This window comes from Thunnus thynnus, chromosome 23 (genome assembly GCF_963924715.1).
Source record: "Thunnus thynnus chromosome 23, fThuThy2.1, whole genome shotgun sequence".
NCBI lineage: Eukaryota > Metazoa > Chordata > Actinopteri > Scombriformes > Scombridae > Thunnus > Thunnus thynnus.
Window position 1 is genome coordinate 26,662,018 of NC_089539.1, and position 24,925 is coordinate 26,686,942.

At 41.8% G+C, this 24,925-nt stretch overlaps 1 protein-coding gene across 2 annotated transcripts; it reads left to right on the forward strand.

Annotated features, from left to right (window-relative positions):
• Positions 1-1,234: 1,234 nt before the first annotated feature.
• cdhr5-rs (cadherin-related family member 5, related sequence) lies at positions 1,235-24,437 on the forward strand. Of its 2 annotated transcripts, XM_067581934.1 has the most exons (15): positions 1,235-1,681; positions 6,591-6,700; positions 7,915-8,123; positions 9,757-9,813; positions 9,887-9,979; positions 10,310-10,396; positions 10,487-10,597; positions 11,863-12,027; positions 12,120-12,210; positions 12,696-12,802; positions 12,901-13,101; positions 13,188-13,319; positions 14,217-14,295; positions 19,245-19,438; positions 23,031-24,437. In XM_067581934.1, exons 2-15 carry the CDS (start codon positions 6,634-6,636, stop codon positions 23,559-23,561), a joined length of 2,124 nt encoding a protein of 707 aa, XP_067438035.1. In that variant the 5' UTR covers positions 1,235-1,681; positions 6,591-6,633; the 3' UTR covers positions 23,562-24,437. The 2 variants fall into 2 exon arrangements, with proteins under 2 accessions (XP_067438035.1, XP_067438036.1); XM_067581935.1 differs by lacking the exon at positions 1,235-1,681 and having other exon boundaries at positions 6,478-6,700.
• Positions 24,438-24,925: the final 488 nt, after the last annotated feature.

The following is a 24,925-nucleotide window of genomic DNA, read 5'->3' on the forward strand; positions in this document are numbered from 1 at the left end:
TTGCTGATACTGTTGGTGTTACTGTTGCTGATACTGTTAGTGTTACTGTTGCTGATACTGTTAGTGTTACTGTTGGTGTTACTGTTGTTGATACTGTTGGTGTTACTGTTGGTGTTAATGTTGATACTGTTGGTGTTACTGTTGCTGATACTGTTGGTGTTACTGTTGCTGATACTGTTACTGTTGCTGATATTGTTACTGTTGCTGATACTGTTGGTGTTACTGTTGCTGATACTGTTACTGTTGCTGATATTGTTACTGTTGCTGATACTGTTGGTGCTATTGTTGGTGTTACTGTTGCTGATACTGTTACTGTTGCTGATATTGTTACTGTTGCTGATACTGTTGGTGTTACTGTTGCTGATACTGTTACTGTTGCTGATATTGTTACTGTTGCTGATACTGTTGCTGATACTGTTGGTGTTACTGTTGCTGATACTGTTGGTGTTACTGTTACTGTTGGTGATATTGTTGGTGTTACTGTTACTGTTACTGTTGGTGATACTGTTACTGTTGGTGTTACTGTTACTGTTACTGTTGGTGTTACTGTTACTGTTGGTGTTACTGTTGGTGTTACTGTTGCTGATACTGTTGGTGTCACTGTTACTGTTGGTGTTACTGTTGGTGTTACTGTTACTGTTGGTGATACTGTTACTGTTACTGTTACTGTTGGTGTTACTGTTGCTGATACTGTTGGTGTTACTGTTGGTGTTACTGTTGCTGATACTGTTGGTGTTACTGTTACTGTTGGTGTTACTGTTACTGATACTGTTGGTGTTACTGTTGCTGATACTGTTGGTGTTACTGTTGCTGATACTGTTAGTGTTACTGTTACTGTTGCTGATATTGTTACTGTTGCTGATACTGTTAGTGTTACTGTCGCTGATACTGTTAGTGTTACTGTTACTGTTGCTGATATTGTTACTGTTGCTGATACTGTTAGTGTTACTGTCGCTGATACTGTTGGTGTTACTGTTGCTGATACTGTTGGTGTTACTGTTGTTGATACTGTTGGTGTTACTGTTGATACTGTTGCTGATACTGTTGGTGTTACTGTTGCTGATACTGTTGGTGTTACTGTTGCTGATACTGTTACTGTTGCTGATATTGTTACTGTTGCTGATACTGTTGGTGTTACTGTTGCTGATACTGTTACTGTTGCTGATATTGTTACTGTTGCTGATACTGTTGGTGTTACTGTTGCTGATACTGTTACTGTTGCTGATATTGTTACTGTTGGTGCTACTGTTGGTGCTACTGTTGCTGATACTGTAACTGTTAGTGTAACTGTTAGTGTTATTGTTAGAACTGTAACTTAAGTAAATGAAAGAGTGACTCTAAACAGGCTGCAGCTTTGCAGCTTTAAAGTCCGGCAGCTTTAAAGTCCTGCAGCACGTTGGCCTACTTATCCTGCTCATTAATGCTGCGTAAGCCCTCTGTTAATGCTTTCACACACACATACACACACACGTAGAGTGACAGGCTGGTCTCTGTTCTCTCTGAGAGACGCTGAGCGTTAAACTCCGACTGCTGCTGAGACATGAAAACATGAAGAAGACATGAAGACACGAAGAAGACATGAAGAGGACGTGACAAAATGAACATATGAGTGAGAGCAGGAGGCCTGGACAGACAGAGGGGTGAGAGACACTGTCTGTAGAGCAACAGAAGAGAGAGAGAGGTCAGTGTGCTGTAGGTCACTACACACATACATACATGTGTTTATATGTGTGTGTGTGTGTGTGTGTGTGTGTGTGTGTGTGTGTTGATGCGTGTCGTGTGTGTGTGTGTGTGTGTGAGTGTGTGTGAGTGTGTGTGTGTGAATGCGTGTGTGTTTATGTGTGTGTGTTGATGCGTGTCGTGTGTGTGTGTGTGTGTGTGTTGATGCGTGTCGTGTGTGTGTGTGTGTGTGTGTGTGTGTGTGTGTGTGTGTTTATGTGTGTGTATGTGTGTTTATGTGTGTGTGTGTGTGTGTGTGTGTGTGTGTGTTAATGTGTGTGTGTGTGTGTGTGTGTGTGTGTGCATGTGTGTGTGTGTGTGTGTGTGTGTTGATGCGTGTGTCAGCTTGTTGGTCAGCTGCAGGATAATCGTCCTGCTGAGTAAAACAGATTAAATGAATCGGTGGATTTAAATGAGACAAGTTTCAACAGAATGTTTAGTTAAGAGTTAAAACCAGACGTGACAGGAAACCATGAATCCATAAATCCATCAACAAATAATTAATCTGCAACTTATTTTAAATCCCGAGGCTCAGACACAAAACTTTATTTACACTTACAGACAGTCATGAAAATTTTATTTATACTCAGACAGACACAGTGATACAGAACACTGAAACATTAAATCTAAAATTTTAATAATCTAATTTCTGAAGCCGCTTCATTAACTGACCTCAGTGTTAGTTTATGATGCGACAGAACACAACATGTATGTTACTGATCTTTAAGAACATGGCAGCTAACATAGTTATACTAATCTGTACACTGAAGCCTTCACTGTAAAGCTGAGAACATCAGATCTGTGTGGAGTGATGAGGAGACTGTAACCTTCCTCACATCAATACATGAAACTAACAGAAATGTCATATTTCCATCACGTTTTCCACATGGTTTTCCATCGTTTGAGCTTTGACTGTCGCTCTTTCAGTTATGTCATCTCGTTGTGTCCTCTTCTTCTGCAACAGTTTAATGGCACCAACTGGAGAACTAGCGCCACCTACTGTTTATCTGCTAATATTCACACAACAGTAGTGGATGGAAACAAACTTCCACTACATTTTACTTTAAATCTGTTGATAAATTTGAGCTACGTGTGGATAAAACCTGTCTGTTGATTGTTCGTCAATGTAAAGTTGTATCTACAAAGTGTCAGCAAGCAGTGACTCAGTGATGTGTTCTATGTTCTATGTTCACATACATGACCTGAAACAACATGGAGCTCTGTGCACGTTGATGTGACTGGAATCTGATTCAGTTTCAGAGGTTTCCTGTCATGATGTGCAGCAGCAGTTTGAACTCAGAATGATTTTTTTTTTTTTTTATGGAAAAAACAAATTATTATTCAAAGCAGGATAATTATATATGTCTTAAAACATGTCTGGAGGGGATCTTTCACATTTATTCTCTGGAGATGAAGAGTTCACAGCCAGACTGCTGTGAAGATAGACAGACAGACATAAGCTCCCCACAGTCACACCGCTAACTGCTAATGATGCTAACAACTCTAAAAATGAATCTGATCTCAGATAAATACTGTAACAGTACCTGTGATGATTTCATGTTTGTTAATGCTCTGAGACTCTGAACAGTATTCAGTCATGAGCTGTTTATTGCTGTGTGTTTGTGCTTCTCACTAATTAACAGATTAATCCTCACAGAGCTGCACATTCCTGCTGCATGACTCATGACCCAACACTCATCATGACGTCACTCACACACACTGCTGGAAGAAGCACTCAGATCTATTATGCAGTAAAAGTACAAATACAACAATGTAAAAATACTCCATTACAAGAAGAAGTCCTGCATGAAAAATCCTCCTACAGTAAAAGTACATAAGTATTATGAGCTTGATGTAGTTAAAGTATTGCAGTAAAAGTACATAAGTATTATGAGCTTGATGTAGTTAAAGTATTGCAGTAAAAGTACATAAGTATTATGAGCTTGATGTAGTTAAAGTATTGCAGTAAAAGTACATAAGTATTATGAGCTTGATGTAGTTAAAGTATTGCAGTTTTTGGACTTTTTCTCTAATCTTTGATTTTTGCTGAAATATTGGATCATTTGAACATTTATTGAAATGGAAGCATGTGAGAAGTTTAGAGGGAAAAATCACTATTTGGTGGAGCTGTTAACAACTCATAGACATGTGAAATGTGACCCCGACTACACACTGCTTTTTGTAAGACGTCAAAAGACAAAAAGGTTGGAAACCACTGGTTTCATCTTTAACAATGTGTTGTATTTTAAAAGCTTGTTATATTATCCATTGTGTCAAATCTTCATCTGAAAAGTAACTAAAGCTGTCAAATAAATGTAGTGGAGTAGAAAGTACAATATTTCCCTCTGACATGTAGAAAGTAACATCACATGGAAATACTCAAGTAAAGTACAAGTACCTCAAAACTGTACTTCACTACAGTACCTGAGTAAATGTATTTAGTTATTATGCATGCATCATGCAATGTGATCTGATTTCACATTTTAGTGCGAGAGAATCATCTGGAGGACAGAGAGGACAAACACCTATGCAGCAGGTCAAGGTCACTGACCTGCTAGTTGACTGTCTTAAGACCTGGGGGGGCATCAAGGACATTGCACTTGATCGGTTTTATTCTTAACTTTTAGAAAGAACCTTCTCAGTCACCATCGATAACTACACTTCTTCCACAGCCAACATTACCAGTGGTGTGCCACAAGGTTCAAGTTTAGGTCCAATTTTATTTTCCATCTACATGCTTCCACTTGGCCAAATCATCCAACAACATGTTTCTTTTCATTGCTATGCAGATGACACACAGATACACCTTCAAGTTTAGGTCCAATTTTATTTTCCATCTACATGCTTCCACTTGGCCAAATCATCCAACAACACGTTTCTTTTCATTGCTATGCAGACGACACACAGATACACCTTCCCCTGAGACCTGGTAACCCAAGAAGCCTAGCTGCTGCTGTAGATTGTCTGAGTGATGTCAACTGTTGGATGGAACAAAACGTCCTTCAACTCAACAACTCAAAAACAGAAATCATACTGTTCAGGCCCCAAATCCAAAAAACCCCATCAGTTCTGGTCCCCTATCCAATAACATGAAGCCCACTGCCAGAAATCTAAGAGCACTATTTGATTCTGATTTAAGTTTTGAACTAAATGTCAATAAAGTTGTCCAGTCCTGCTTCCTGCAAAGAAGAGCCATCTCCAGAATTAAGCCAATGCTCTCCCACTCTGACCTGGAAAAAATCATCCATGTTCTCATATTCTCCAGACTAGACTACTGTAACTCTCCTTTCTGGCATAAAACAAAAGTCCCTCTTTCACCTCCAACTGGTTCAGAATGCAGCGGCTCAGCTTCTTACTGGTTTTAACAGACAACATCACATCAGCCCAATACTAGCTTCTCTCCACTGGCCAGCCTGCAGCCTTAGATCCTCACGTGGGGCACTCCCTCAGGTGGGGCTCTTCCTCAGGTGGGGCACTACCTCAGGTGGGGCTCTTCCTTGGGTGGGGCACTACCTCAGGTGGGGCTCTTCCTCACGTGGGGCACTCCCTCAGGTGGGGCTCTTCCTCGGGTGGGGCACTACCTCAGGTGGGGCTCTTCCTTGGGTGGGGCACTCCCTCAGGTGGGGCTCTTCCTTGGGTGGGGCACTTCTTCAGGTGGGGCTCTTCCTCAGGTGGGGCACTACCTCAGGTGGGGCTCTTCCTTGGGTGGGGCACTACCTCAGGTGGGGCTCTTCCTCAGGTGGGGCACTCCCTCAGGTGGGGCTCTTCCTCAGGTGGGGCACTACCTCAGGTGGGGCTCTTCCTTGGGTGGGGCACTCCCTCAGGTGGGGCTCTTCCTTGGGTGGGGCACTTCTTCAGGTGGGGCTCTTCCTCAGGTGGGGCACTACCTCAGGTGGGGCTCTTCCTTGGGTGGGGCACTTCTTCAGGTGGGGCTCTTCCTCACGTGGGGCACTCCCTCAGGTGGGGCTCTTCCTCAGGTGGGGCACTACCTCAGGTGGGGCTCTTCCTTGGGTGGGGCACTTCTTCAGGTGGGGCTCTTCCTCAGGTGGGGCACTTCCTCAGGTGGGGCACATCCTCAGGTGGGGTACTTCTTCAGGTGGGGCACATCCTCAGGTGGGGCACTTCTTCAGGTGGGGCACATCATGGAGCACTTCCTCAGGTGAGGCTCTTCCTCAGGTGGGGCACTTCCTCAGGTGGGGCACTTCCTCAGGTGGGGCACATCCTCAGGTGGGGCACTTCTTCAGGTGGGGCACATCATGGAGCACTTCTTCAGGTGGGGCTCTTCCTCAGGTGGGGCACTTCCTCAGGTGGGGCACATCCTCAGGTGGGGCACTTCTTCAGGTGGGGCATATCATGGAGCACTTCCTCAGGTGGGGCTCTTCCTCAGGTGGGGCACATCCTCAGGTGGGGCACTTCTTCAGGTGGGGCACATCCTCAGGTGGGGCACTTCTTCAGATGGGGCACATCATGGAGCACTTCCTCAGGTGGGGCTCTTCCTCAGGTGGGGCACTTCCTCAGGTGGGGCACATCCTCAGGTGGGGCACTTCTTCAGGTGGGGCACATCATGGAGCACTTCCTCAGGTGGGGCTCTTCCTCAGGTGGGGCACATCCTCAGGTGGGGCCCTTCCTCAGGTGGGGCACTTCTTCAAATGGAGGTCCTCCTCAGGTGGGGCCCTTCCTCAGGTGGGGCCTTCTTCAGGTGGGGTTGAAAACATGTATCCTTTGTGGGGTTGAAAGTGTGTCTAACTCAGACTTGACTGAGTTAAATTTGCTCAAACCGCTACACTATTCACATAGCACGTCTCTAATGTGACTGAACAATCACAAGTTAGATGGTAAAGATGAAATGAAGCCTGTTTTTTTGTTTTCAGGTGGAAGTGTGTCCGTGGAGCAGGTGGAGGAGGACGGAGGAAAATGCTGAGATCCTGCAGGTTGCTGCTGTGGCAGGTGGCGCTCAGGTTATCCTACCATGTTGTTACAGGTAAAGCTGTTGTTGTATCAAATTGTTGCAGAAAAAGGTACCAGAGCAAAAAACTCTCTCTTGAAAATAAAAAGGGAGTCAGAGGTCCAAGCAGCAAAGTGTTCTTTAATGCCGGCAAAAAAGGGGAGCAAGTAGCACTTTTACAACGAACCAAATCACTCCAAAGGTTTTTTCTTTGGGGCATTGTTTTTATGCCCTTGGGTCGGCTTAGGTCACACCTTATCATCCACCCTCCCTAATTTTTGACCAATTATTATGTTACTTTTATCTCCGTCACTCGTTGTTGGTCAAAACAGGTTTTGAGGTGTTTGAGGATATGTACTGGCATATTCAATTCTACCTGATTATATCCAATTTTTATATAAGTATTGGGAATCATTTTACACCATTATTGCCAAGTTGTCTTCTGGCCTTTTATTTTTTTATAAGTTATTCTAGTCATTTTACACCCTTATTTCTTGATCTCCTCCAGAGAGTATGTTTGAAAGGTGAAGACTTTAGCAGACCCAAGCAAAGTGACATGTAATACAAACACACTCAAATTTCTCCAGTGTATGATTATGATTCTTCTACCGTGCCTCTATACGTACAGTGTGATTAAATATGGTTCATGAGATTATAACTACGCCAATACAAATTGTATCACACTAGCCCTTATTGCTTATAAACTTATAAAATCAATCTGCATAGCTTAATATTGTCTTTAAGCACACCAATGACTTTTAATGAAAATACACCACACTGTAACAGGTAAAACTCTTACAGTTAAAGTAGTTACAGGTAGGGTTAGTTCAGCAGCTAAGGAAACAAACCTGAACTCCGGTCAGGAAACTTTTCTGGACTTTTTGAGCATTTCTCATCATGTTGGTGTAAGTGGTGTAAGCATAATGTCACATTTAATATGAAAAGATAAAAACCATAAAGAGTTTGTTCCAAATGAAAGGTGGCTTCAATGTCGCAGTTCTATCATAACTTAAAGATAACTTGCAGGTATTTTCCACCTCAGCGTGTTTCCAGGTCTCTCCTGACTTTGCTACAGGAGGCCACTGTATGTTTTCTGTTTGAGTCGGGCCAGTTTTTTTAATAGCGTAACTATGATCGTCCCCTAAACCCGTGGTTATTATTTTAGCCATGACAATGAACTTTAAGGATGTAATAACTTTAACCTTACGGCAGATTGTCAGCTGGATTGTCTCCCTGTGGTTGGTCCACAGCCAGTCTGTGTCTGGGGGGGTCGGACATCTTTGCGTCCATCAGAGAGAACAGTCCAACGGGACAGTTCATTGCCAACCTGAGCGTCAGTGGAGACCCCCGAGCCTCCGCCATCCGCCTGTGTCTGACTGGAGAAAACTCCGATTGGTTCTTCTTAGAGGGTCGAACCATCCGCCTCAACTCCTCCAGCTCCAGAGTCCTGGATCGAGAGGTACACCTGAGACCAGACACACCTGAAACTAAACACCCGAGACTGAATACACCTGAGACCAGACACACCTGAGACTGAATACACCTGAGACCAAACACACCTGAGGCTGAATACACCTGAGACTGAATACACCTGAAGCTGAATACACCTGAGACTGAATACACCTGAGACTGAATACACCTGAGACCAAACACACCTGAGACTGAATACACCTGAGACCAAACACACCTGAGGCTGAATACACCTGAGACTGAATACACCTGAGACTGAATATACCTGAGACTGAATATACCTGAGACTGAATACACCTGAGACTGAATACAACTGAGACTGAATATACCTGAGACCAAACACACCTGAGACCGAATACACCTGAGACCGAATACACCTGAGACTGAATACACCTGAGGCTGAATATACCTGAGACTGAATACACCTGAGACTGAATACACCTGAGACTGAATACACCTGAGACCAAACACACCTGAGGCTGAATACACCTGAGACTGAATACACCTGAGACTGAATATACCTGAGACCAAACACACCTGAGGCTGAATATACCTGAGACTGAATATACCTGAGACCAAACACACCTGAGACTGAATACACCTGAGACTGAATATACCTGAGACCAAACACACCTGAGACTGAATACACCTGAGACTGAATACACCTGAGACTGAATACACCTGAGACCAAACACACCTGAGGCTGAATATACCTGAGACTGATTATACCTGAGACCAAACACACCTGAGACTGAATACACCTGAGACTGAATACACCTGAGACCAAACACACCTGAGGCTGAATATACCTGAGACTGAATATACCTGAGACCAAACACACCTGAGGCTGAATATACCTGAGACTGAATATACCTGAGACCAAACACACCTGAGACTGAATACACCTGAGACTGAATATACCTGAGACCAAACACACCTGAGACTGAATACACCTGAGACTGAATACACCTGAGACTGAATACACCTAAGACCAAACACACCTGAGGCTGAATATACCTGAGACTGATTATACCTGAGACCAAACACACCTGAGACCGAATACACCTGAGACTGAATACACCTGAGACTGAATACACCTGAGACCAAACACACCTGAGGCTGAATATACCTGAGACTGAATATACCTGAGACCAAACACACCTGAGGCTGAATATACCTGAGACTGAATATACCTGAGACCAAACACACCTGAGGCTGAATATACCTGAGACTGAATATACCTGAGACCAAACACACCTGAGACTGAATACACCTGAGACCAAACACACCTGAGACTGAATACACCTGAGACTGAATACACCTGAGACTGAATACACCTGAGGCTGAATATACCTGAGGCTGAATACACCTGAGACTGAATATACCTGAGACTGAATATACCTGAGGCTGAATACACCTGAGACTGAATATACCTGAGACTGAATACACCTGAGGCTGAATACACCTGAGGCTGAATATACCTGAGACTGAATACACCTGAGACTGAACACACCTGAGAATAAATACACTTCATCTGAGTTTAAACGTGTCATCTGTGATTCACCTGAATTTAAACATGTCACCTGGACAATGAACAGACGTGTTTGCTGTCTCTCTCACAGGTTCACGGATCAGTGCTGATAGCAGAGCTGACGTGTTATGAGGATGATGTCATACAGGTATGTCACTTGTCCAAACACCTTAGTAGAGTGATGTCATCACAGTGTCAGATGGTTGTGTTTGTGTGATCAGAGTCAGTACAGGATCCTGGTGGAGATTCTGAATGAGAACGACAACAAACCGAACTTCCTGGAGGAGACGATTCAGCCATTCACCATCAATGAGGTACAACATGGAGGCACGATGTTGCTTCATCCAAAAGAAACAACAACAGATTATGTTATTGTTTGTTTCACTCTTTTCTCTGTTAAACTCTGTTACTTTAAAACATTTTTGTATTACTGTTATTATTGTAACAGTGAGAATAAAACTGTTCAGGACAGAAACATCTGAGCCTGTGAGGGAGATGATGATGAAGTAAAAGCACTGATCTCATGCTGACGTGGTGACTGCACTGTGTATATATACATACTGTGTAAAGTGTATATATATATATATATATATATATATACATATACATATAAAACTATAATAAGAGGCTGACTGTGTGTGCAGCTGACAGCAGTGAACTCTGTGGTTTTCACTGTGAAGGCCGTCGATGCAGATGGAGACATGATCACTTATATCATCGATCAATCATTGGTAAGATGTAGGACAGGGCTGTCCACATACTTTTGTCCACATGCTGTACGTGTCACATGACTGAACACACCTGTAAACTGTCTCCTGCAGCCTGATGCGTCATTCTTTAGGATCGATCTACCCAACAGCGGGAACGTGGTTCTGGACAAACCTCTGGACTACGAGACCAGAACCCACCTGCAGCTGCTGATCTGGGCCGAGGTAAACCTCGTTAACCTTTTTAATTAACTGTCATGATGACAGTGAGGTCAGTAATCAGAGTCAACATGAAAACCAACAACTATCACATGATTCACAGAGCAGCTGCTAGATTCATTCATTTGTTTAAAGAAGCAGATTTATTTTCATCGTAAATCAAACATGTTAATAAATATTATTTCCTGTATTTAAATTAGATAAACACAGATTTACATAATAATCAAATAATCTATATTTTCCCTCCAGGTGACCCTCAATGACCTCAGTAACCAGTTAAAATTAAACTAAACCCTCCTGAAATTCAAAGTCACATCACAAACTAAATATAAAAAAGCTGAATTATTATTTTATTTGTTTCTTTTTTGTTTTGTTTTGTTAATAATAACAGTTTCTGTGACAACACAAAATGCATCATTCATCACAGAACCAAATAAAACTTTAGGATAACCGAACTCAAACCGAACAGAGTCACCAGGTGCTTAGAAGAGGCTGTGAGCGATGACAGTGACGGCGGATCTGACAGATCCAGGGTCAGTTTTGATGATGAATCTGATTGTAAATCAGCTTCAAACCATTTCACTGTAAAACCTAAAGCACTCCATAATTATTGTACATTTTGAATCATTCAATGTACATAACATTAAATTATTGTGCACATGTGATTATGATCATAAATCTGCTCCAAAACTGTTCTAAAATAAGGACAAAGAAAAACTAAAAGTAAACTGACACTAAAGGCAGAATGAAGTAGAATCAGGGTCCAAACACCTGATGACGGTGCACTGACTCAGGTGACCAGTAGGATGTGAAGTCTCTGCTGCTTTACATACTGATCTCTGCAATACACATAAATATTATAGTTTAAATATATTTGATAAACATTTCAAATATGTGCATATGTTTAATTTTTCATTGTAGAATGAAGCTCCTGAATCAAACACAGATGATGTCTGGGAACATTTATTACCTACAGACTAGAGCATTATATCAAACACAGAATACATCATTATTGTGAAATAATATTACCAGGTATAAAGTGTTTTAATATACAGTGTACAGTTACATGGCTGCCTTTGTTATAGCGCCCTCTTATGGTGGAAATGAACAGATCTCCAGCCTCACTACCTTTTTTACCTGCTCTGTTCAGCTTTAGGTGTTCAGGCTGTAAAACAGCCTTTATATGAAATCTGGTAAAGACAGTAAATATATTTTATAGAGTAAAAAGTGTTTTTATAGTAACTTGATGTTTTATTTTGATGGTGAAACAGGAAGCAAACTCTGTGGAGAAGTTCAACACGACCGCCACCCTGATGGTGAACATCGAGGACGGAGACGACCAGTACCCTCACTTCCTGCCTTGTACACCTGTCTCTCCAGGTGTTCCTGTCTGCACAAACCCCACCTACACTGCCAACATCACAGAGACGCACCAGGTAACTTTGTCCTGCTGGTGGCGCTGACGGAAACTGCAGGACGTCTCCAAATCGATCCGAAGTGTTCATCGTCTGATCTGTTTGTGTCTTAGGAGGTGGTTCTGCAGTTTTCTCCTGGTCCAATCAGAGCAGAGGATGGAGACAGAGGACTCAACACTCCTCTGATCTACACTATCCTGTCAGGTCAGACTTGAACTACACTATCGCCATGACAACAACTGCTACAAACTACATCTGAACTTTTTGTTCATGCTGGAGAAACTCAACAAGTCAACACAGACTACCCACAGACCTGAAATCATGACATCACTTCCTGTTTTGACTCTGTTCCACTAGCTTCTGTGACTCAGTTCATTCTCTCATCTGTCTTTCTGAAACAATGAAGTGTCTTCAGGGAGTTTATTTTCATATTTGGAGATAAAAATCAGATGCTGAAACATTTGTGACTTTAACAAGTTAAACTTTTTTTTTTTTTTTTGCATAAAAACTGCAGCTCCTGAAACTGAAAATTAACCAGCGTGATTATTTACATCATTGTAACTTGATTTCAACCATATCCATAAAATTCATCAACACTCTTTTATTACAGGCCACTAAAAACACAAATATTGAATAAACAAAGATATTAGATGGCTGGTGTGTGCATGTGTGTCTATTTGACCCAGCAGGTGGTGATCAGGGAAGGTTTGTGATTGATGACCAGACAGGTGAGATCAGGTTAACCAGAGCTGTGGATGACCGACAACAGACACCAAATTTCAGACTCAGCATCATGGTGCGAATTCTGATTCACAACAATCACTGTTTACAAAAAACAGATTGAAGACTATCTCACCTGTCTTTACCTGTCCTCACCTGTCTCACCTCCTCCAGGCATCTCAGCTGGATGATCCGTTGAAGTACAGTGTGGCGTCGGTTCTGGTCAGAGTTCTCTCTGAGAATGCGTTCCCTCCATTCTTCAACAGAACCATTTACAAAGGTTTCATCATCCAGAGCTCTAGCCCCGCCTCCATCGTCTCCACCTATGGGAACCAGGTGCTGCTGGTCCAGGTGTCTGACTGGGACTTCTCTGATGTAAGAGCAGCAACAGGTCTACCTGTTTACTGTATCAGCTGTATGAATCAAACACCTGCTGAGTCATCACACCTGTCCAATCACAGGGCCTGAATCCAAACATCCGCTACTCCCTTCATCCTCCGTCAGTCAGTGATGGACGGTACCACATCACCCAGGGGGGTGTTCTGATCGCCCGGACTGACCGACTTCACGCCTTCGACAGACACATCCTAGAGGTGAGATTACCGTCACCTGTACTGTATTATACTACTATACTGCAATACTTCAGTAACACAGAGGTCCTAAAATAAAAGTAATGTTTGTAAGTACGAGGCAGCAGATTTAGAAAATATAATTCAACAGTCAAGTAAAATGTGAGATGTTTTCATTAACTTTTAAATACTCCAAAACTTGTACAGAGTTTGGTTGGAGGCAGCTTTTATAAATGTTTTTAAAGGAAGTTTCCAGAATCTGACAACATAAAAAATGGATTATTAATGGTTAACAACTCATGTTTAAAGTCTGGTCAGTGTGATGTTCAGGAACAGCAAAGCAGTCTGTTGATGGTTTTCAGCTGTGTTTATGGTCTCTGATCTGATGTGCAGAGTAGAGTCTCAGCAGGAGCAGCTGACTGGGATTAAAACTAAAAGCTTCACAGTGTGAATCCACATCTGATGATGAGTCTGCTCAACCGAGTGTTTAGAGTCAGTCAGAAAATGTCTCAGAAAGGAAGTTTCAAGTCAAGCCAAATCCCAACAGAAGTCGTCTCAGGGCTCTTTTCACACAGAGCAGGTCTAGTCCGAACTCTTTAATCTACAGAGACCCAACATCCCTCCATCAGCAGGAAGAACTCCCCTTTAACAGGAAGAAACCTCCAGCAGAACCGGACTCTACGTGGATGCCATCTGCCTCGACTGGTTGGGTTGAGAGAGAAAGAAAGAGAAGCAGAATAACAACAATAATAACAATAACAATGTAGGAATTACACTACACTTGTTGAGAATGTTATGATTAAAATCCTGGAGATTTAGGTTGGGACATCTGTGGAGAAAGTTTCTTCAGTATGCGGTCAGGATTAAATTCCTGATGATCATGATAATGTTGATCCTGGATGATGTGCTATGGCTCTGCAGGTTGTTGCCAGAGATGAAGAATCAGGAGAAGAAGTTTCTACTTCAGTGGACATTGAAGTTCTTCAGAGGGGACAACCAGGTGAATGACACAACTCTATACAACACGCCTGGCCATGCCAGACTCAACACGACTCAACACAACACTACAAGACTCAACACAACACAACACAACACTACAAGACTCAACACGACTCAACACAACACAACAAGACTCAACACGACTCAACACAACACTACAAGACTCAACACGACTCAACACAACACTACAAGACTCAACACAACACAACACAACACTACAAGACTCAACACGACTCAACACAACACTACAAGACTCAACACGACTCAACACAACACTACAAGACTCAACACGACACAACACAACACTACAAGACTCAACACAACTCAACACAACACTACAAGACTCAACACGACACAACACAACACTACAAGACTCAACACGACTCAACACAACACTACAAGACTCAACACAACACAACACAACACTACAAGACTCAACACGACTCAACACAACACTACAAGACTCAACACAACACAACACAACACTACAAGACTCAACACGACTCAACACAACACTACAAGACTCAACACAACACAACACAACACTACAAGACTCAACACGACTCAACACAACACTACAAGACTCAACACAACACAACACAACACTACAAGACTCAACACGACTCAACACAACACTACAAGACTCAACACAACACAACACAACACTACAAGACTCAACACGACACAACACAACACTACAAGACTCAACACGACTCAACACAACACTACAAGACTCAACACAACTCAACACAACACTACAAGACTCAACACAACACAACACTACAAGACTCAACACAACACAACACAACACAACAGTACAAGACTCAACACAACACAACACAACACTACAAGACTCAACACAACACAACACAACACTACAAGACTCAACACAACACAACACAACACTACAAGACTCAACACAACTCAACACAACACAAGACTCAACACAACACTACACAACACAACACGACTCAACACAACACTACAAGACTCAACACAACACAACACAACACAACAAGACTCAACACGACTCAACACAACACTACAAGACTCAACACAACACTACAAGACTCAACACAACACTACAAGACTCAACACGACTCAACACAACACAACACTACAAGACTCAACACAACTCAACACAACACTACAAGACTCAACACAACACAACACAACACTACAAGACTCAACACAACTCAACACAACACTACAAGACTCAACACAACACAACACAACACTACAAGACTCAACACAACACAACACAACACTACAAGACTCAACACGACTCAACACAACACTACAAGACTCAACACAACTCAACACAACACTACAAGACTCAACACAACTCAACACAACACAACAAGACTCAACACAACACTACACAACACAACACGACTCAACACAACACTACAAGACTCAACACGACTCAACACAACACTACAAGACTCAACACAACTCAACACAACACTACAAGACTCAACACAACACAACACAACACTACAAGACTCAACACAACACAACACAACACGACTCAACACAACACTACAAGACTCAACACAACACAACACAACACTACAAGACTCAACACAACACAACACAACACGACTCAACACAACACTACAAGACTCAACACAACACAACACAACACTACAAGACTCAACACGACTCAACACAACACTACAAGACTCAACACAACTCAACACAACACTACAAGACTCAACACAACACAACACAACACTACAAGACTCAACACGACTCAACACAACACTACAAGACTCAACACAACACAACACAACACAACACAACACGACTCAACACAACACTACAAGACTCAACACAACACAACACAACACTACAAGACTCAACACAACACAACACAACACTACAAGACTCAACACAACACAACACAACACTACAAGACTCAACACAACACAACACTACAAGACTCAACACAACTCAACACAACACAACAAGACTCAACACAACACTACACAACACAACACGACTCAACACAACACTACAAGACTCAACACAACACAACACAACACTACAAGACTCAACACAACACAACACAACACTACAAGACTCAACACGACTCAACACAACACTACAAGACTCAACACAACACAACACAACACTACAAGACTCAACACAACACAACACAACACTACAAGACTCAACACAACACAACACAACACAACACTACAAGACTCAACACAACTCAACACAACACTACAAGACTCAACACAACACAACACTACAAGACTCAACACAACTCAACACAACACTACAAGACTCAACACAACACAACACTACAAGACTCAACACAACACAACACAACAGTACAAGACTCAACACAACACAACACAACACTACAAGACTCAACACAACACAACACAACACTACAAGACTCAACACAACACAACACTACAAGACTCAACACGACTCAACACAACACTACAAGACTCAACACAACACAACACTACAAGACTCAACACAACACAACACTACAAGACTCAACACAACTCAACACAACACTTCAAGACTCAACACAACTCAACACAACACAACAAGACTCAACACAACACTACACAACACAACACGACTCAACACAACACTACAAGACTCAACACAACTCAACACAACACTACAAGACTCAACACAACACAACACAACACTACAAGACTCAACACGACTCAACACAACACTACAAGACTCAACACAACACAACACAACACTACAAGACTCAACACAACTCAACACAACACTACAAGACTCAACACAACTCAACACAACACAACAAGACTCAACACAACACTACACAACACAACACGACTCAACACAACACTACAAGACTCAACACAACTCAACACAACACTACAAGACTCAACACAACACAACACTACAAGACTCAACAGAACACAACACAACACTACAAGACTCAACACAACTCAACACAACACTACAAGACTCAACACAACACAACACTACAAGACTCAACACAACACAACACAACACAACAGTACAAGACTCAACACAACACAACACAACACTACAAGACTCAACACAACACAACACAACACTACAAGACTCAACACAACACAACACAACACTACAAGACTCAACACAACTCAACACAACACAACAAGACTCAACACAACACTACACAACGCAACACGACTCAACACAACACTACAAGACTCAACAGTACACAACACAACACAACAAGACTCAACACGACTCAACACAACACTACAAGACTCAACACGACTCAACACAACACAACACAACACAACAAGACTCAACACGACTCAACACAACACTACAAGACTCAACACATAACAACACAACACAACAAGACTCAACACGACTCAACACAACACTACAAGACTCAACACAACACAACACAACACAACAAGACTCAACACGACTCAACACAACACAACAAGACTCAACACGACTCAACACAACACTACAAGACTCAACACGACTCAACACAACACTACAAGACTCAACACAACACTACAAGACTCAACACAACACTACACAACACAACACGACTCAACACAACACTACAAGACTCAACACAACACAACACAACACAACACGACTCAACACAACACAACACAACACTACAAGACTCAACACGGCTCAACACAACACAACACGACTCAACACAACACAACACAACACTACAAGACTCAACACGACTCAACACAACACTACAAGACTCAACACAACACAACACAACACTACAAGACTCAACACAACACAACACAACACCACAAGACTCAACACAACACAACACAACACTACAAGACTCAACACAACTCAACACAACACTACAAGACTCAACACAACACAACACAACACTACAAGACTCAACACAACACAACACTACAAGACTCGACACAACACAACACAACACAACAAGACTCAACACGACTCAACACAACACTACAAGACTCAACACAACACAACACAACACTACAAGACTCAACACAACTCAACACAACACTACAAGACTCAACACAACACAACACAACACTACAAGACTCAACACAACACAACACAACACAACAGTACAAGACTCAACACAACACAACACAACACTACAAGACTCAACACAACACAACACAACACTACAAGACTCAACGCAACAGAACACAACACTACAAGACTCAACACAACACAACACAACACTACAAGACTCAACACAACACAACACAACACTACAAGACTCAACACAACTCAACACAACACTACAAGACTCAACACAACACAACACAACACTACAAGACTCAACACAACACAACACAACACAACACAACACTACAAGACTCAACACAACACAACACAACACAACAGTACAAGACTCAACACAACACAACACAACACTACAAGACTCAACACAACACAACACAACACTACAAGACTCAACACAACACAACATGCCTCGACATGACTCGATTCCACACGACATGAACTCTCCCTGTCTGTAGTTCCTTGTGGTGCATTCACTGACATGAACCCTTTCCTGTCTGTAGTTCCTTGTGGTGCATTCACTGACATGAACCCTTTCCTGTCTGTAGTTCCTTGTGGTGCATTCACTGACATGAACGCTTTCCTGTCTGTAGTTCCTTGTGGTGCATTCACTGACATGAACTCTCCCTGTCTGTAGTTCCTTGTGGTGCATTCACTGACATGAACGCTTTCCTGTCTGTAGTTCCTCGTGGTGCATTCACTGACATGAACTCTCCCTGTCTGTAGTTCCTTGTGGTGCATTCACTGACATGAACGCTTTCCTGTCTGTAGTTCCTTGTGGTGCATTCACTGACATGAACGCTTTCCTGTCTGTAGTTCCTCGTGGTGCATTCACTGACATGAACGCTTTCCTGTCTGTAGTTCCTTGTGGTGCATTCACTGACATGAACGCTTTCCTGTCTGTAGTTCCTCGTGGTGCGTTCACTGAGGAGCAGCTGTTCAGAGATGTGGACAGCAGACTGGCGGGAGGAATTGCTGCCATGATCGTGCTGCTGTTTCTCTCAGCTCTTCTGTTTCTTCTGCTTCGAATCATCAGGAGACGACGACAACGAGAACCTGACGAACAAGGAACTGTGACCCTTGGAAAACCTCCCAGTGTGGTACGAACTGAAACTGCAACCTTTACTACACCTGACATGAAACGTTAAAACACCTGACGAGATGTTTGAAATGTTTAAACTTCTGAAATGAAATGTTAAGACACTTGACAGGAGACTTTGTGAATTACATAATACAAGTTAATATTATTTATACCTGTTTCTCCTGACTCTAACATTTAGGAAAACTTTTGGTGAATGAAGGATTTCAGTAAAAACTGAGTTTCTACACTGGAATCCAAAAAGAGAGACAGATTTGAATTCTGTGTGAGGGATCAATAATGAAAATACTGAAAATGTTACATGGGGGCCGAGCAGGTGAACCTTAGTGCAGACACTCAGAGATGAGGACACAAGGACACAGAAGGATAAGGTAATTATTAAAGCAGGCCAGGGGAAACTAGTAGCTGGGAACCTAGAGCTGAGGTAGGCTGGGGCAAGAGGAGCAGGTCTGGATCGGAATCCGTGGAAGATGAGTAGATCCGAGGTCATCAGTGGAGTATTCAGGTTAAATAAATATTTAAAGAGTTCTGATTCTCTCTATCCTGCATGTTTCCTGTGTTACCTCTGTAGAGTTTACAGTTCAGATGTAACAGTTTACACAGTTTACTGTGGTTTCACTCACTAAGCAACTGTTACAGTTTATAGTATTTATTTTTATTATATTAACTCTCTCTCCTGTTTCCTGTGTTACATCTGTAGAGTTTACTGTGGTTTCAGATGGTGAGTTTAATGATTCTTCTTCAGTGATGTTGTGACTGTCAGTGTGCACATCCTGTGCTACGTTTATATTCGTTCATCAGTGGAGTGGAAGTGTCTCTGTGTTTACATTTATACATCAGTGGAGTGGAAGTGTCTCTGTGTTTATATTTATACATCAGTGGAGTGGAAGTGTCTCTGTGTTTACATTAATACATCAGTGGAGTGGAAGTGTCTCTGTGTTTACATTAATACATCAGTGGAGTGGAAGTGTCTCTGTGTTTATATTAATACATCAGTGGAGTGGAAGTGTCTCTGTGTTTATATTTATACATCAGTGGAGTGGAAGTGTCTCTGTGTTTATATTTATACATCAGTGGAGTGGAAGTGTCTCTGTGTTTATATTTATACATCAGTGGAGTGGAAGTGTCTCTGTGTTTACATTAATACATCAGTGGAGTGGAAGTGTCTCTGTGTTTATATTTATACATCAGTGGAGTGGAAGTGTCTCTGTGTTTATATTTATACATCAGTGGAGTGGAAGTGTCTCTGTGTTTACATTAATACATCAGTGGAGTGGAAGTGTCTCTGTGTTTATATTCGTACATCAGTGGAGTGGAAGTGTCTCTGTGTTTATATTTATACATCAGTGGAGTGGAAGTGTCTCTGTGTTTATATTTATACATCAGTGGAGTGGAAGTGTCTCTGTGTTTATATTTATACATCAGTGGAGTGGAAGTGTCTCTGTGTTTACATTTATACATCAGTGGAGTGGAAGTGTCTGTAGGAATTTGTGCACCCAAACATCTTTATGATTTTATGGGGGAATTATGAGTTATTATTGTGCAACAACTCCAACATAAAATTATCTGTCCAGTGACATAACTCATATTAGAGTAGGTATAATAATGGGAAATAATCTTTCTTGTTGGCCAAACAAGAGAGGTCAATTAGAATTATGATTGTTATTAACCGTAATTATGATTTTGCGAGGGTATAAGGTCTTTTAAGTGACTGAGATGCACAAGAAAACACAAACACATTTATTAGTAATACGACACCTACAAGTACTAAACACTACAACATTTTACAAACAAGACACAAGAGGGAAACTGGTACACAAAGCTGTGGCTAGTGAATGATTGTAATGCATGATGCAGTTATCTATTGTGTAGCTGGTATGAGAGACCTGATAAACAGATGAGATGACTGTTACCTGAGAAGCAGTGAGTCAAATCAACGGTACAACAGCTTAGTTCTGAATCACCAATTGAAATTACAAATCATGAAGCACCAGGGTTTAAGCACGTTGATGACAGTTTTGTATGAATACTTGCTTGCTCTCTGGGGCGGCTTCTTGTGGAGAATCGAGTCTGATGTGCTGGGTTGAGGAGCTGGAGTCTGGATCTGGTAATGATGAGTGAGTCGGCCGGTCTAGAATTGAAAAGTTCCCATTGAAAGAGAGCTCCTGGTTCATGCTTACCTAGGTTTGATCCTCAACTTGTGACTCTAGATTCTGAGGTTTCATCTCCTGTTGCTCTGAGTCACATCTTCAGACTAGCAAAATGCAAACTTTCCATTGGCATGGCAGAAGGTAAGAAGACAAAGTCAAAAGCAAGAAGAACCAGAAACTAGCAAAAAGCAGGAAGTGTCTCTGTGTTTACATTTATACATCAGTGGAGTGGAAGTGTCTCTTTCTGGTTTCTGGTTCTCTGAAGAACCAGAAACTAGCAAAAAGCAGCCCAAAGGAGCAGCTTAAAAACGGCTCAGAGTCTCAGATAAGACACTATTTTAAAGTTTCGATCTGTCCGCCCAGAAGGTGCATCCTCACCAATCCCAGGGGTTGCAGAGTTCTGGGGGAGCAGAGTCGGTCCCCTCCTGTTCATGGACAGGCAGGTACAGTTCCTGAATATAGTTACTCCATTAATCAAAGTATTTACAATTTAACAATTGCATGACTCCTAATTTTGCAATTTCGTTAGTAGCTTTAGCGTTCTGACAGTGAAACAAGCAGAATGATACTAAACATGATGGTGTTATCATGGATGATGGGATTATGTTAGTGGTACATTTCTTGTCTTAAAGGCAGTGAAATAAAAGTATAACTGAAGTACATAACAACACATATGGTGACATACACACATACTCACATGCAATATTAATTTTCCTTAGACAAAATACTACATTTGTAATTCCATGTGTTTTACAGTCATCTGTTCTCCTTGATCTGACTGTGAATGGCAGAGGTCCATGCCGTTAGAGGGTGTGTGTGTGTGTGTCTGTGTGTGTGTGTGTGTGTGTGTGTGTGTGTGTGTGAATGGAGCATGGCATATTGTGCAGCAGGTCTTGTGTCTTATGCTGGTTTATCCAGTGATCAGTTCTTGGGTTGGTCCCTCAAGTCCTGAAAGTCAAAGTCCACAGTGGGATTAAAGTTGGTGGCAGCTCGTCTCTGATTGGCTCTTAGAGGTGAGTTATGATGACCAATGGTGGGGGTCTTTTATCCAAACAGTACCACCAGTTCACACTGGGGTGTGAATTGGTCTTCCCGTCTTGCTGCTCTTGTAGCTTGAAGGATCAAAGGTGGTTTGGATCAGTGGTCTGGTTTGGTGACCCTGCAGGAGATGGAGGTTCCTCATCTGATCCTTTCTGTTTTCAGGAGGTTGTTTAGATGGTCAGTGAGGAGTTTGGGACTCTCACTTTATGGACCAGCATTCCTGGGGGGTTGAAGAAAGAGCTGGTCTGTTGTTTGAGGCTGTCTGCCTTTGAAACACGCAGGGACTTTATCCTTCATACATCAGAGGAGTGGAAGTGTTTCTCTGCTGTGTTTACCATTCATCTAAATTACTGGAATAAACTAAACATGAACACTAACCTCTTGTCTCTCCATGACTGACAGGTGAGCTCCGGTCGACCTGTGTTCTCCATGGACGAGATGTCCTACAACAGCAGAGCTTTCAGCCATGAATACGAGTCTTCACGCTCAGGAAGTTTCCACGGTAGACAGGGCATCTACACCAGGAAACAGTCTCTTCGTCCTCCTACATCATCATCATCATCATCAACCATCATCCTTGACCCAGGAAGCACCTGCAGGTCTCGCAGTGATCTGTTTCCTGTTTCAGAAATACCAGAACTCCAGCCTGCAGTGAAGGGAGACAGGCCGACTGTTAAAGAAGAAACACACCGTTTATCTGTTGTTAAAGAGGAACCAGGACGTCGACAGTCACTGCAGGGACAAACTGAAGGTGTGTCCACAGGTGCTCAAAGTGATGACATCAGAGCAGTAAAATCAGAGACCCTTCACAGTGACGACGTGAAAACAAATCAAACAGAAGAGATGTCTCAGGAGTCAGAGAACCCCTACAGAACGATGGTCTCTGTCATCTGTCTCTCTGCAGACGAGTCCAGCTCAGAGGACGGACAGTAGAAATATCTCAACAGCCAATCAGAAAACAGAGATATAGAATCAGTATCAAATGAACGACAAACTGTCACATCAAACATGTCAACATCTGAGGCTGACATGATTCACTCAACATTTTCCTTACTGATGAACATCAAACCCCTTTAATCTCACCATCATAACAGTGTGAAACCAGAACACACAGACATCAACACAACCTGCAACAACCAGCAGAAACACCTCCTGTTTCTCCTACGATGTGTTCAGGATCAGCCTGTGTTTCTCCTACGATGTGTTCAGGATCAGAGTGTTTCTCCTACGATGTGTTCAGGATCAGAGTGTTTCTCCTACGATGTGTTCAGGATCAGAGTGTTTCTCCTACGATGTGTTCAGGATCAGCGTGTTTCTCCTACAATGTGTTCAGGATCAACCTGTGTTTCTCCTACGATGTGTTCAGGATCAGAGTGTTTCTCCTATGATGTGTTCAGGATCAGAGTGTTTCTCCTACGATGTGTTCAGGATCAGCGTTTTTCTGTGATTTGTTCAGGATCAGTGTCTGAGAAAAAAGACTTATAACTTGAGATCATTGTTCAGAATCATCAAATTTCTGAACATTTTCATCACAACATGATATCAGTCATAGTGATGTCACTATACATATTGATCCTTGCTGGCTGATACAGAACAATTACTCAGCAAATCCTTAGAATGATCAAATCAATGAAAATCAATACATGTTTTGACATCACCAAGACTGTATTGTATATTTTTAGCTTTCTAGAGTATGTGTCCACACATGCTAAATAATGACATTTGTGAATAACTTGTCCTGTGTCACAGTTACTTCATTGATCAACAGAAGTGTTATCAGATCATGATAAAGAGTTTAGTGTTACATCATTCTGAGAGCTCTGCCATGTTTTCTTTCACAGGAAGCACAAACCTGTTTTAATAGAAGCTGCTGCATCACTTTCATCAAACACTGACTGAGGCTGGACGCTTGTGTGCCAGCAGAGTTACAAACCGCATCTGACTCCATTTATGTGTTTATTCTCACCAAAGATACAAATATTACCATCAGAGCATCCACTTATATCAGCTCTAACTCATCTGACAGAAAACAGAACTATATATAAAATATGTGTAGTACAAATATATAGTGTTATATATAATATATATGCAGTATAAGTAAATAATGTTATATATAATATATGTGCAATATATGTACTATACACACACTATACTGTAATAATGCTATGAAATATAACATAAAATACAATATAATAGTAATATTGTATAATTATATAGTCATTCATTAATTACTATATATTATTATATATTAATATAATATGATGTGATATAAAATTAAGAAACGATAAAATCACAAA